The sequence below is a fragment of the Eublepharis macularius genome, chromosome 8, assembly GCF_028583425.1.
Source record: "Eublepharis macularius isolate TG4126 chromosome 8, MPM_Emac_v1.0, whole genome shotgun sequence".
Classification (NCBI taxonomy): domain Eukaryota; kingdom Metazoa; phylum Chordata; class Lepidosauria; order Squamata; family Eublepharidae; genus Eublepharis; species Eublepharis macularius.
The window spans coordinates 13,213,918-13,229,552 of record NC_072797.1 but is presented as its reverse complement, the minus strand read 5'-3'; the positions used below and the strand labels follow the sequence as shown (position 1 = coordinate 13,229,552).

At 44.3% G+C, this 15,635-nt stretch overlaps 1 protein-coding gene across 5 annotated transcripts in view; it reads right to left on the bottom strand.

Moving 5' to 3' along the window:
- Positions 1–15,635, bottom strand: part of CTIF (cap binding complex dependent translation initiation factor) — a 233,608-nt gene that overhangs the window by 135,260 nt on the left and 82,713 nt on the right. For all 5 annotated transcript variants that reach the window (XM_054986122.1, XM_054986123.1, XM_054986124.1 and 2 more), the window contains 3 exons: positions 13,957–14,030; positions 12,625–12,729; positions 7,444–7,519 (listed from right to left, as the gene is read on the bottom strand). In XM_054986122.1, coding sequence (XP_054842097.1) covers positions 7,444–7,519; positions 12,625–12,729; positions 13,957–14,030 — 255 coding nt within the window. The remainder of the gene's footprint in view (positions 1–7,443; positions 7,520–12,624; positions 12,730–13,956; positions 14,031–15,635) is intronic.

The following is a 15,635-nucleotide window of genomic DNA, read 5'->3' as shown; positions in this document are numbered from 1 at the left end:
CCCAAGGCCACCTGCTGAGCTCATGGCAGTAGTGGAAGTCGAACCAGCAGAGTGATGATTCACAGCCCAACCACTTAAACACTATGCTACCACAGTGCCCTTATTAAAATAACTGCAAGTATATACTGCCCTTCTTGGCAGATCAGTGTCCCACTTAGAGCAGGAAACAAAGTTCGTGTTATTATTATCTCCACAATACAGCTGAGAGGAGTGGCTTACTCAAGGCCGTCTGCTGAGCTCATGGCAGTAGTGGAAGTCGAACCAACAGAGTGCTGCTTCACAACCCAACCACTTAAACACTATGCTACAAAATGGAAGAATGATGTATACTGCCATACATCCCCTGGGAAAGATGTGGGACTAAAATATACAAGATTAATAAATATATTGCCATCTTTACAGTGGTCAGCTTATTAAAAATGTGTTAATTAGTCTTTTTTTAAAAAGACAGAAATCCCGATCCCTTCCCCTTCCTATATTACACAGCAGAAACCTATGCTGGCAACTGATGAATTTCAAGGGAGTTATAGCCAATTTTGGGTCCCTGATGAGAGTTCCTGTTGGTCATATTCACAAGTTACAGTTTTGAAAATGCACAAGTCATTTTAGGTATACATCTTAAAAACAAGGTACTGTACAGGTGGACACACTAAAAAAAACACACCCTGTTTTTCTTTCTCTGTAAAGCTTTAATGGACCTCAACTCTCCCTCATTAAAACACACACAAACACATCTTTATCATATCTCCATATAATGCAAAACAGATTCACGTCTGGTTATGGTGATGTTTTTATTACAGAACTGAAAACTCGCCCCTTCTGCACAGCGGAGGAAGACTGCGGCACGCGGCCCTCTGCTGCCCCCTGCTGGCTGCCAGCTGGAAAGGATCTCCCAAAATGTAAGAAAATTGCAGTGGAGTCGCACACTTAGGAAAAGGTGCAAAGGGGAACGCGGGGGGGGGGGGACGTGTGAACGTGCAGGGAAGTACTGGTGAGTGAGCAGGTGAGGATGTGTGCTTAACCCTATTCTGGCCCTCTGCTTTCCCCCTGCAACCCGTCCTGCAGCTGTTTCCCCCTATTGTGAACAAGATATCTCTAAAACTGGAATGGGGGGGGGAACAGCTGGGACAGAAACTGCAGAGAAAAAGTGGGGTGGGGGGAGAAATAAGACCCCCTTCCTATTCCTTTCCCCCTGAAAATCTCCTTGGCTCAGTTCTGCAGTCCAGTAGCAAACAAATGGTTAAGCGTGCTGTTCCACATTTACGAGAGCTACAGTCATGGGCTGGCTGGTTAGTACCCAAAAGTGTATGAAGTTTTGCCCCCTACCTACTTGGGTCTTCCTAGTCACTGCCCTAAAGTCTTTTTTTCTTTGGCCACAACCTCCCCGCTGCACCCATCCTGCAAAAGACACACAATGGCTCAACTCATGCCCTATCCCGATCCCCCTTAGCTACTTCTCAGCCATAGAGGGTTTGTTCATGTGGCTAATGTAAATCTCTTCTGCAGGTTTTAATCCCAGGATATGCAGGACATAATAGTCAATCCTGCCTGGCTTCAGGTACATTCCTGCGGCGGCAGCACATTCACAGGAACTGCGGCAACAAGGACAAAACTAGCCACACAACAAGTTTCCAGCTTCTAATGGACTCCACACAATCTGCCTCGATGTCGTCAATTGCTTCCCCGGCCGCTTCTGATCCCTCAAATACCCCAAGCCCTTCTAATGTCCAAAGCCTCCACCATCTGTGCTACCCTTGCCACTGTTAATACACTGCTGCCACCCCCTCTGACAAAGCCCAGACTGCAGGTTCCTTGGGGCAGGCGCTGTTCTTTTCACTTGTATTGCTCTGGAAAGTGCCTTGTAGATACATAAACAGAAAAAGGCAGCTACAGGTTTTCTGAGCAGTGTGATCTGCCACTCAAGTTCTTGGAAGGTATGCTATGAGATTCTGCATCCTTCCCCATTGCAGCAACTGGAAGTCACTGCTTCTGGCTCTTCTATAAGCACAAACACAACACCTTCCTTGCACCTCCCTTCATAGATCACATTCCAAACTCTTAACCAACACGGCCAGCTCCAGGGGGAAGCCAGACTGGGCAGAGGCCAGGCTTTGAGGACCACGTTGAAAGGATCTGAGGAAGTGAGACAAAAACTTCAAGGCTTTTTCTTTTTTTGAAATGCTTTTTTCTGTTGCACAGAGCTTAGGCTCTATCTTAAGTGCAAATGATCTGGCCCATGGTGACACTTGCTACACGACCCTCGAGATTGGACTACTGCAGCACGCTCTACATGGGGCAGCCCTTGAAGACAATTCAGATACTTCAGCAGGTAAAGACGGTGGTAGCCCATTTGATAATTAGAGTTAGCTGCTTGGATCACAGTTTTCCTCTTTTAAGGTCTTTGTATTGGTTGCCACTATTATTCTAGGTTCAAGATGCTACTTTTGACCTTTAATAACAACAACAGTGTTTATATATGGCTCTTCTAGACAGATTAGTTCCCGATGTAGAGCCGTGAACAAAGTCAGTGTTATTATTATCCCTACAATACAGCTGGGGAGCTGGGCTGAGAGGAGTAGTTTAGACAAGGCCACCTGCTGAGCTCTTGGTAGTAGTGAGATTCGAACCAGCAGAGTGCTGGATTCACAGCCCAACCATTTAACCATTATGCTACAGCAGCTGGCCTGGAGCCCACTGAGGGCCAAGCTACAAGTGACAAATGACACTTGAACGGCAAGGGTATTTCTCCCTGTTCACTTGCCCTCTACTTGTGCTCCACTCGATCCACTTGTCATTTGTCACTTGTAGCTTGTCATTCATCACTTGTAGCTTGGCCCTCACATGAACAGTTGTCTTTCCCTGTCTGAACTCCTGCAGCAGCTCCATCCTTCTAGCTACCTCCCAGTCTTGGTCTCTGCCCTTATCATGATGTTTTGGTCATGGCTAGGACACAAGGCATCTCAATTGTCACCCCCATTCTATGGAACAGCCTCCCAGCAGAAGGAAAGCGAGTTCCTGCCTTGCTACTATCAGGGGAGGGAATAAAGTGCAGCTAGTTCCATGAAGACCAGGGAAATATTGTAGATGGGAGCACACACTTGTGGCTGATGGTGCTTTTTATGGGTTTTGCTATTTTTGGTTTTGTGAATCTAAATTATTGCCATTTAATTCGTTTTGTTGCCTGCCCCAAGTTGCAATTTCGTGCTGTTATATATTTTAGTAAACAATCCAAGCAAATAAATAAGGCCAGTTTGTGGTCTCGACACTGCGTAGTCACAATGGGGGCCACAAGAAAGGATTTTTCTCAACATTCAATGCACACGTATGGCCAATCAGGGATCCTGACTGACAGCCAGAGTGATGTAGCAGTTAGACTGTCAGATTAGGATCTGGAAGATCCTGGTTTGAACCCCCACTGTGCCATGGAAGCTCACTGTGTGACCTTGGGCTAGTCACTCACTCTAACTTTCCTCATGTTGTGAGGATAAAATAGAAGATAATCCCAGCGAGTTGCAGTGATCAGAGGAAATTGGACTCCTGGGAATTACGCTATGAATCCCTGCAACATGTGCCGTCTCCAAAGCTTAGTTCCCAAACCTGCATCCAGACACCATCCGGCTGGAGGTGGGGGCCACATGACTGAATGTTCCTCCATATACATAAATTCCCTGCATCCAGAAAACTAAGCTATAACCCTTCTTTCTTGACATGCTCGTTTACTGTGTTCACAGAATTGGGTGGAGGGGGGTTTGTGGAACACCATTTCACCGCTGGTTGTCCAAATACAGCCCTCTTCAGCCCTAGGGACATATTTGCTATCTCCATGGGAACCGGAACAAACCCTTTGATTTTTGAGACCAAGCTTTCTTTGTACTATAGAGCTTTGAGTCATTTTTTTTCCTTGATCCTTTGTTCTACAGAGCTGTAGACTTTGACAAGTTACAAACAGCTGTGCACAAAACACCTTGAATTGGACGCTATTGAATACCGTACCACTAAGCTGAAATCCAAAAAGTTCTTCCAATCTGACAAAAGAGGTCCTCCAACAGAGAAAGTTCCACTGACGAAGTCTTTCTCCATAGGCAGAAGCCTTAATGGAAAGGAGCCATTGGATGCTACCTCTTCTGATTTAACTCAGCCTATCTAAACTTAATGTAATTTTAAAAAACTGTTTTAAGTTTGTCCCAGTATAAAGGTACTATGTAACTTTCTCTAAAGCAGAGGTACTCACTCCATGACTCACAGAGAGCCACATTTGCAATTACTCTCCACAGTAGCATAGTGGTTAAGTGGTTGGGTTGTCAATCATTACTCTGCTGGTTCGACTCCCACTACTGCCCTGAGCTCAGCAGGTGGCCTTGGGTAAGCCCCTTCTCTCAGCCCCAGCCGTATTGTGGGGATAATAATGACACTGACTTTGTTCACTGTTCTAAGTGAGGTACTGTTCTGTCTAGAAAAGCAGAATATAATTGCAGTTGTTGTTGCTGTTGTTATAATACAGCAGTGTTTCCCAACCTTTTTCCCATGGAGGAACCCCTAAACGAATTTTTCAAATCCAAAGGAACCCCGACTTATGAAAACATTTATGGGTCAGAAAACATTTCAGGTAGGTAGCCATGTTGTTCTGTAGTAGGAAAGCAAGATTTGGGTCCAGAAGCACCTTAAAGCTCAAGAGGATGTGAGTGTTCAAGAGTCAGCACTTCCTATTTGGTCTTTAGAGCTGCTGTAGCACAGTGGTTAAGTGGTTTGACTGCAAACCAGCACTTTGAATCCCACTACTACTAGGGCTGTGCTATTCGGGTTTTGCTTCGGGTAAAGTCCCCCCCCTTGCTTCAGTATGCTCCGAATCATCACGGATCATACCGAAGCGATATCCGAAACCCAGGATTTGGGGGTATCCCGAATCGGTTTCCCGCTTCAGGTAAACATGAAGCTGGAATACCGAATCTCCCCACCCATGCACAGCCCTAACTACTACCATGAATTCAGTAGGTGGCCTTGGGTAAGCCGCTCCTCTCAGCCCCAGCCCCCCAGCTGTATTCTGGGGATAATAATAACACCAACTTGTTCACTGCTCTGGGTGGGGCACTAATTTGCCTAGCAGAGTGGTATTTAAGCACCGTTGTTATTGTTATTATTGTTGCTGTTGTTGTTATTAAAAGAGCCATGTTTACTTCCATCTCCGGCATGAGGCCTGCAACTCAGGGAGACTTGATGCTACACCATTCCTCTGTAGGCAGCTGGTTCAAGGTAGGAACCAAAAGCTAACCACAAGCCCTGTCGAGCAAAAGCTTTGCTCGCTTTCTGGACACCCAGGAACAGGTGCCATTTGGGGGAGCTGAGCACATTTTACAGTTCTAAAGTTTCTTATTACTGGCAGGCTCGTCTTGGATCCAGAGGAGTTAGCCATATTGGTCTGTAGTTACAAAATAGTAAAGAGTCCACTAGCACCTTTAAGATTAACCAACTTATTTGTAGCACAAGCTTTCAAGAACCACAGCGCTCTTTGTCTGACAAAGAGAACTGTGGTTCTCAAAAGCTTGTGCTACAAATAAGTTGGTTAGTCTTAAAGGTGCTGCTAGACTCTACTATTTTGCTTCCTAGCATGCTAAGATCTAACCAGCCCCTGTGCAGTCACTTCTCACGCTAATTTATTGACTAACGATGGCCATATAACTATTCAAAACACTATTTATCTTGCTGTAAAGAAGGAAAAGCCCAGCATTGGTTGAAAAACACACCGCCATAAACCACACTCATAAACCCATCAACGCTGTTAATGAGATTTCCACACCTAAACGACTTCCTTTTTCTTGCAGATGGGAAGGGGGGGAATGTTACTTCATAAAGGATTTAGCTTATTGTCAAGGGTGGACACCCAAGTTCTGAGAAGATAGTTTTAGGTCGGTCTGCAGCAGAACAGCAGAATTTGAGTCCTGTGGCACCTTAGAGAGCAATAAGATTGTGTATCAGCTTTCAAGAGTCAGAGCTGACGAGTAAAGAGCCCAGTAGCACCTTTAAAACCTCCAACTTTATTGTAGCATAAGCTTTCAAGAACCACAGCTCTCTTCTTCAGATGCATGCATGCATCTGACGAAGAGAGCTGTGGTTCTCGAAAGCTTATGCTACAATAAAGCTGGTTGGTCTTAAAGGTGCTTCTGGACTCTACTATTTTGCAGCTACAGGCAAACACGGCTAACTCCTCTAGAGATGAAGAGGGGAGCTCTGGCTCTTGAAATCTTACACCCTGAAAATCTTGTTGGTCTCTAAGGTGCCACTGGACTCAAATCTTGCTGACCCAAGTTCTGAGATTCTGAAAGGCTTGCCCCCTCTGTCACTGGTGGAAGGGACAGCCACCAAAGTTATCTGCTTCCCTGCTTGATCATCTTTCGCTCAGACACGCTGCTCGGCTAAAAAAGCACGCACTTACAAAATCAGACACCAGGTGGCAGAAAGTCAACTCTGAAATCCTCACTGCTGTTCCACAAAGTCACCGAGTGAAAGAGGCTTGTGAGCTCTAAGAGGGTATTCAGAGAGCACTCACCAAACTACAGTACCCAGGATGCTTTGGGGAAGCCGTGACTATTAGTTAGCGTTTATCCAAAAAGCCAAGAATGCAATCCACGTGATACCTTTATTAGGACCAACCCAAAGACAAACAACAGTGTACAAGCTTCTGAGCCCCACAGAACTCTTTATCAGGTTGGATGTTACAAAATTTAAAAAAGAGGATTTTAAGCAGATGTTTCTGGTAAAACCACCTCCCTATGCCAGAGCTTGGTGGGTTCGTGGACAGGCAAAGGAGAATCTTGCGTTTAACTTTGTTTTGTAGCATACATATATTTGATTCTTCCAAAATCCACACACCTTTAAATACCCCGCAAACATTATAAAGAAGAAAGTGTTTTTTTCATCCTTCCATTCTATTTACATTTATTTTTAAAAAAACATATCTTTGGGGCATCAGGATACGTGCCCACCCTCCAAGCAATGGTGGGTGTGGAAAGGAGTTATAATAATCTCATACACACACGTACACACACATATCTGTGGGTGTGCTGATGCATGCGCACACACACACACACGTACATATATGCATTGACTGTAAAAGATGTTAGTGGAGGTGGGAGTGTTTCAGCTAAAGGCCCCTGGTTGAAGAGTTGGAAGGGGCAGGAAGAAGAGTCATTCTCTTTGCTTTGGGGGACAATGGCTCAGGTTGGAAGGGTCTCCAAACCCACAGAACCCCACTACTGCATACACCTCATGTGAGCATTCCAAATACGAGAAATATGAACATTCCAAAGATCTCGAGGCTTGAGAGAGAAAACACATGGATTTGAAGGCTTGGCGCCTTCTGGATTTAATGTTGGGCGTCAAACAGCCTGCACTGCTACGTTGTGCATACATTACGCCAGGCATACAAATAAATGACTGGAAACTTACCGGCCAAGTTGGGAGAACTTTTCCTATGTCGTTCAAGTTGATGCTGTCTCCGTCCTCACATTTTCCTTTCCCGATTCTAAGAACAGACAAAAAAAAGAACGTGTCAAAATGGGTTTGTGAATATGTTTCCAAGCAAGGGATTGCAAGGGCGCAAAAGTGGCATGTGCCACAGCACTGCTGCCTACATAGCCCTTTCCCTCCTTGGTTTTGATTTTGAGTTCTCCGCCAGACTATAAATGACATAAATCAAATCAATCAAGATTTGTTTCTGTGGTCACTTTAGACTGAAGAGACGCATGCCATTTCCCACTAAACCTTGGAGTTCCGTGGAACAGAGTTAAACAGCAACAAACTCTACTGCTGTTTGTGAATACCCGTAGATCACGACATTGAGATATTTACATTAATAAACAGGCCGGAATCCCTTCCAAGGACCAATGAACAAGAACTAGCATGGTGCAGTGGTTAGCGTGTCGGACTAGGACCTGAGAGACTCGAGTTTGGATTTGTACTCTGCCATGAACCTCACTGGGCAACCTTGGGGCAGTCACAGACTCTCGGCCTAGCCTACCTCACTGAGCTGTTGTGCAGATAAAACGGAGGAGGGAAGAATGCTGTAAGCCACTTTGGGTTGCTATTGGGGAGAAAAGTAGTATATAAATGAAGAAAACTATCTTGGCTCTCAATTGGCGTGGCAACCTAGAGTGGAAGCACATTCCGTCTCTGCCATAACTGGGCTCCACAATAAAGAACAGCATAGGAGGACTATGAGATATAACATAGGAAGAATATGGCATATTCTAGGTCTGCATATTACACTTCCCTCTATCTCTCACCCCTTGTACTTCTTTTCCCCTGGATGTTTAAGAGGTTTTTGGGTCATCTTAGGGCCAAGCTACAAGTGATGAATGACACTTGAACGGCAAGTGGATTGAGTGGCGCGCAAATGAACGGAGAAATACACTTGCCGTTCAAGTGTCATTCGTCACTTGTAGCTTCACCCCAAGTCAACAATGAAATACCCATATAACAACAACAAGAACAAGAAGAACAACAAGAAGAAGAACAACAACAACAACAACAAGAATAACTGCACTTATATTTATTTTTATTTATTGATTGATGTCATTTATATTCCTCCTTTCTCACTGAGACTCAAGGCGGATTACACAGGGTGAGATTAGTACAGTTAATATCAAGGACATTTCCATAAACAATGCCGTAGGGTAAATAAACACAATTTTACAAAGACATAGCATTAGCAAGAATCCAATACAGAGTTGAAGAAATGCTGAAACAGAGCATAAGCAATTCTAGGGCTGACGTTAGACCATATGAAGCACAAGTAGCTCATAGGAGCACATATTTAAAAGCAACATAGTGGTGAAGTCTATGGTCCTTAGTGGTAAAGCAACATAGTGGTAAAGCAACATAGTGGTGAAGTCTATGGTCCTTAACTAATTAGCGAAGCATCTGAGAGCCCCTCTCTACAATATGAAAGTCTTTTTGAATAATTCAGTTTTGCACCGTTTGAGGAAAGTCAGGAGAGTGGGGGCTCTCCTGACCTCCTCAGGCAAGCCGTTCCACAGGGTAGGGGCCACCACAGCGAAAGCCCGTGTACGGGCTGCAGTTGATTTCACCCAAGTGCAGGGTGGCACCATGTGCAGGGTGGTACCTACAGGAGACCTTGTTCAGATGAGCGGAGCTGCTGTGGAGGAACATAGGGAGGGAGGCAGTTCTGTAGGTATGCCAGGCCAAGGCCATGAAGAGCTTTGTATGTGATAACCAATACCACTCTTCTAGACAGATTAGTGCCTCATCCTGAGCAGTGAACAAGTTAGTATTATTATTATTCCCACAATACAGCTGGGGAGCTGGGGCTGAAAGGAGTGGCTTACCCAAGGCCACCTTCTGAGCTCATGGCAGTAGTGGGATTCGAACCAGCAGCGTGCTGATTCACAGTGAAACCACTTAACCACTGTGCTACAGCAGCTCTCTAGTTCTCAAGGAGGACCTCAACAAGCCCCAAAGCACGTTATCCAGAGAGGCAGGCCAGGCCAGCACCCAGAACTCAGAGCTCCTTTATCCATAAATGGCAGTACCAAAAATCTTGCTAGCCAGTCACATGAGGCAAGTTCATTTTGGGCACATCAATGCCACAAACTTAATCAACTTTATCCTCTTCCCCACTACAATTCTTGGAAACTGTGGTTTATTAACGGGGTATCTTTTTAGACAACTCTAGTGGCCTCCCCTCCCTTGTAATATTCTATTCTCCAGAATTCCTTAGAGGAGAGAACGCATAATCAAATCAATTTTACTGTATAGTGTAGATATACTCATGGAAACAGATTCTAGCAAGGTCAGAGAAACTAATTATAACATCGGTTAACAACGGAGCCTGACAAAGAGAAGATTGCTTGCGGGTTTCACGCTGCCCAGATTTCATCTTTGTGGAAATGTACACGCTCCAATCGTTCATTATTAAACAGCGTACACTGTGGGCTGTCTATGGAACAACTCACAACATTATCCTGCAAGACAGAAAGACTTCAACTTCATGGTATGTTTGAAGCTCTTTTGAAGTAGCAAAAAAAGCTTAACTGTGTTTACTTGAGAATTTTCTGGTAGGATTAACACTTGCTAATCCAAGCCCTTTGATGGGAAAGGTTTCTACATCCCACAACACAGTGAGTTTGAAGCAAACTGCGCTGTCTCTAAGGATCATTCCAGCAGCAAGAAGGCAATATCTTACTTTAGGCGGAAGTTTCTCCAGCCCGAAAATCCTTCCGCCAATTTAGGTACATTTTCCATTGGAGGAAGAACCATTTAAGCTGGAAGAAGGCTTCAAACTCTGTTTAGAGGCGTGGTAGGATACAGACCGCTCTGTGTAAGATTTTGTGTGCCATGAAAGTACAGAAAAAGCTAACTAACTTCTTTAATGAAAGGACAAATGGAAGAAGACTTTTCCGCGCCATGGGACCCCTTCTACAAATGGATGAGGAATAAATATAACGATTAAATGTAATGTATGTTCTGTTATATATGATATAACAGAACTCACGGTCAAAGATGTATTAAGATGAAACATACGATGTGGAGAACTAGAATATTGATACAAGATAGCATAAGAATAACTGTCTCACTTTCTATATGCTTATTCTTTCTCTTCTTTTTTTCTGTATGAAAAAATATATAAAGAAAATACAGAAAAAGCACAGAGAACTTCCTGGAAGCCTCTGCTGTTATTATTTTAGGGGGGAAATCAAGTGTCTAGTCCTTAGGAAGGCAAAGAGAATGCATGCACATGGAAATGCATAAGCAGTGCTACAGACATTCCAGACGTCAAAAGGAATGGCTGAAGATTTCCAGCGCTTTGGCAGGGTGTGTTCTGTTCAGAGTCCAGTATAGCTCTTTGCCCTTTCTTCTAATTAGGGTGGAATAAATTATGCAAAACAGGTTTTTTTTTTAAAAAAAAAATCAAGATAAATTATGCAGAATTTGTTTAATTCATACCGGTCACAAAATCCAAACTTTTGTCATGATAGAATCTGGAATACACCCATAAAGCTGCCTTATGTTGCATCAGCTCACTGGTCCGTCACGGTCAGCATCCTCTAGTCAGACTCGCAAGAGACTCTCCAGGGTCTCAGGTGGAGATCTTTCACATCACCTCCTATTTGATCCTCTCAACTGGAGATTGAACCTGAGACCTTCTGCATGCTAAGCAGATGTTCTTCCACTGAGCCACTGATCCCGCACACGTTGGATAATGCACTTCCAATCCTCTTTAGAGATCATTTGGAACTGATTTTTTTGTGTGTGAAACAAAAAATCTGCTTCCAAATGATTGCTAAAGTGCGTTAAAAGTGCATTATCCAATGTGTGTGGAATCAGGTAAGAGGAAATTCTGCAAAGTCTCTCAGATGCCACTGGACTCATTTCATTTTGATACCACATACTTACGCGGCTGCCCATCTGGAGGAAACTATAGGAAGCACCGCAGAGGCTCTGGGATTCTGCACTCAGAAATATCACATTCTGCAATTCAGAATACTCCACTTTTGAAGCTGAAGAACAGTGGTAGGGTTTCTGCAGCATCTGAGAAGGTATCAGAAACACCGCAATGCTGCTGCAGAAGAATTCAGGACAAGGAGCTACAGGTAGTCGGTTGCTTATACGGTTCCTATGCTGTAGCACAGTGGTTAAGTGGTTGGGCTGCGAACCAGCGATCTGCTGGTTCAATCCCACTATTGCTGTGAGCTTAGTAGGTGGCCTTGGGTAAGCCCCTCCTTTCAGCCCCAGCTCCCCAGCTGTATTGTGAGGATAATAATAACACTGACTTATAGCTACAAATGACACCAGGCACGTGTTTTTTAACATACTGGGGATGTAATTTTACCTGGGACTGTAGTTTTCAAGGACAGTTTTCAAAGACAGAGCCGAGTGCAATCGCTGGGGAAGAGGAACTTTGCAGAGGAGGGAAGGGGAAGAGCTGGTAGTTCTTCTTTCTGTTGATACTGCAAGAAAACAATTGCAAAGTTCCTATCCCCCAGCAATCTCGCGTGGATCTGTCTCTGAAAACTACAGTTCCCAGGTAAAACTGTGTCCCCAACACGTTAAAAAACACATGTCATAATAATACCTGCACTTATATACCACTCTTCTAGACAGATTAGTGCCTCACCCAGAGTGGTGAACAAGATAGTGTTATTATTATCCCCAGAATACAGCTGGGGAGCTGGAGCTGAGAGGAGTGGCTTACCCAAGGCCACCTACTGAGTTCATGGCAGTAGTGGGATTCAAACCAGCAGAGTGCTGATTTGCAGCCAAACCACTTAACCACTGTGCTATGGCATCACTTGTAGCTTAGCTCGTATTCACCACTCTGAATGGGGCACTAATCTAGAAGAGCCATATACAGGCATAGTATTATTATTAATATTACTACCTCACAGGGTTGTTGTGAGAATAACATGGAAGAGAGGCGAACATTGTATGCTACTTTGGGTCACCGCTGAGGAGAAAGGCAGGGTATAAATGAAGTAAAGCGAACAAATAAATAGATTACAAGGATTCTGTGAACAGCCAACCGCCTGCATCTCCTCATCTCGAATTCTCATGCCTTCCAACCAAACTGTACGCTCTCAAAACATTGTGTCTGCTCAGACTGCAACTTACCCTTCTCTGTCTATGTGTGGGAGGGGGTGTTTGGGGGTGTTGCGGAGCTTTCGGTGAAACTGGGTGAAGTCAAGTTTTTCAGGTTGCAGGTCCCACGTGGCACCACTATCAAGGTATCAAGGGAGAAAGAAAGAGAGATTATTGAGACAAAATAGCTGCAATGAAACGGGTCAGCAAACAAACGAACAAACGATTTAGAAGCATATATTATGGAGATGTGCCAAAATGAGAGATACAGTCTAATAATGACCAGGAATACATAGACTTAGAAATAGAAGGGAACCACCAATCTTGCCTTCCTCAGGTGTAGAGACATGGGATAGGCCAGTCCAGGTATTAATGCTCGGTGGTCTGGCCTCCTGAAGAGGTCAGTGGAGCAAGATCTCCTGTCTGCCACAACTGAATTTCCAGCCTCTGCTTCAGCCAGTTTGGTGTAGTGGTTGAGAGCGGCAGGACTCTAATCTGGAGAGCCAGGTTTGATTCCCCATTCCTCTGCTTGAAGCCAGCTGGGTGACCTGGGGTCAGTCACGGCTCTCTCAGAGCTCTCTCACAGGGTGATTGTTGTGAGGATAGTAATAACACACTTTGTAAACCGCTCTGAGTGGGCATGAAGTTGTCCTGGAGGGCGGTATATAAATTGAATGTTGTTGTTGTTATTTTATAGAGGCTGAATGGGACGCATTCTCTCAGCCCCACCCACCTCACAGGGTGATTGGCATGAGAATAATACTAGCATACTTTGTAAACCGCTCTGACTGGGTGTTAAGTTGTCCTGAGGGGTGGTATATAAATCAAATGTTGTTGTTTGATTGCAGGAACCTGGATGGAAGAACAGCCATTTCAAGTACAGCAGCCAAGGAGCTGTCTGGCCCAGTCCTGCAATTTGCACCTTTGAGTGTAAACAAAACTAGGTTTTATCAGCTTTAAAAAATTGGCTTCGTATTCAATTCATTTATTAAAACATGTTTCAGCTAAACAAGAAACATATAAAGTAAAGTGCAAACACTGTTAAAACAGACTTTCAAGACAAAAACCGGGACGGAGCAACATCGGAAGCCAGTCAGAGGAGATGGTCTGGAAATGGAATTCTACGCTCACAGTTTTCTTCAGTTTTTTTTCAAAAATTCGTATCTGCTGTTTCTCCCCAGCAGAAACCCAAAGTGGCTTACAATATTATTCGTTCCTCCTCCATTTTTTCCTCAGTGATTTAGGTTAGACTGAGAGAGTGTGACCAGCCCAAGGCCAGAGTCTGGATAAAACAACGCAAATAGCAAGATCTGGGCTGTATAATCCCGCGCAAAGAAGTCGGATCCAGTTCCTTTTAAAGCTTACCTGAAGGGCTCAAGGGTATTGGCTGCCCAAATATCTGTGCCCAGCATGTCAAGGGAACTGTCTTTGTTGCCATTCTAAAAAGAGAGAAAAAAGGAACAGCAAGAAAATCTTGGTTATTTTTGCGTGGCACAATACGACTCGCCCAACTTTACTTGCTATTGCTGGGTCTTGGCTGAGGCCAGTGAAACTGAGATGAGCGTGGGCAGTTAAATTGGCAAAAAGGACCGTAAATGAAACCTTACTGTAGAATACATACACAACATCACACAGCACATATCGAGTTAGCCCATAATTGCACTTGTTCCCTCAAGGAGCTAATCGTACTGCTCTGTTATTTATATTTTAAAGGAGGAGAAAAACAGCATTTTTAGAAACACCGTATGAGCTCCTCTTCTGTTAAAAAGGAAGAAATTACAGGAAATATGGTTGCTGATATTTCATTTTTTTAAGGTATGAGAGGACGTATTTCCCTCAACACAACTCTCGGCTCTTCTTCGTTGCTGGCTGCCCAATAGCATTCCTGAAAGAACAACGTTCCTTCTCCAAATCCTAAATTAAACAAAAATCTGCAAAGAAAAAAGATAACTTCCAGGGTTTGTGCACCCAAGCCAAGGATGAGATTTGACATAAACGTGTACAAGTGTGTCATTTACACACAGCGCCTTCCGTCAAGTTGAAGAATGATGAGCATATTGCAGCATGAGCTTTAAGGAGCTGTGTTACACACAAACTTCTATAAACCTCAGAATCTCAAGTCATTAATGAAGTTCAGTTCCTTGTTGAGAAATGAGGACTAGTTTATGTTGGTACTAAGTGTAACCTGACGAACGAATGGCAAATGAATCATCTCCAAAGAAGGTCAAGACCCACTGGGAACAGCAACCAACAGACGTGAACCTATATTCCACGCGTGGACTCAATAACGTTTCAAGCATTCCTCCAACTTACATAATAACAACAAACAACAGCAACAACAGCAAAAACAACTGCTAAACTGAACAGGTTAGTGCCCCACTCAGAGCGGTGAACAAAGTCAGGCGTTGTTATTATGCCACAGAATTGGGGCTGAGAGGACTGGCTTACCCAAGGCCACCTACTGAGCTCATGGCAGTAGTGGGAATCGAACCACCAAAGTTCTGATTCGCAGCCCAGCCACTTAACTGCGATGCTACAGCAGCTCTTCTAGACAGATTAGTGCCCCCTCAGAGCAGTGAACAAAGTCAGAGTTGTTATTATCCTCACAATCCAGCTGGGGCTGAGAGGAGTGGCTTACCGAAGGCCACCTTCAGAGCTCTTGGCAGTCATGAGTTTCGAACCAGCAGAGTACTGATTCACAGCCCAACCACTTAATCACTATGCTACATGGCTCTTCCACCAATGGCAGAAGTTCTTTGGATGGCTTCTTTGGATGGAGTAGGGGTTCCTAAGGTAGGGACTGCTGACACCTTTCCTGGTGCCCACCAAGTGTGTTTAGAAATGGGGGCAGCTAGAGGGGGCCTTTGCCCTGCAGGGTAACTGACACTGGAGACTGGCTATGCAGATTTTTAAAAAGTTGCTCCAGCATCAGTTGCCACCTCTGCACAAAGATCTTATTGGGTGACTGACAGTGTATGCAAGAAAGTATTTTTAAACAATGTATGTTCATTTTAAAAGGCATCCTGTTAAGCAGAGCTTCTGCC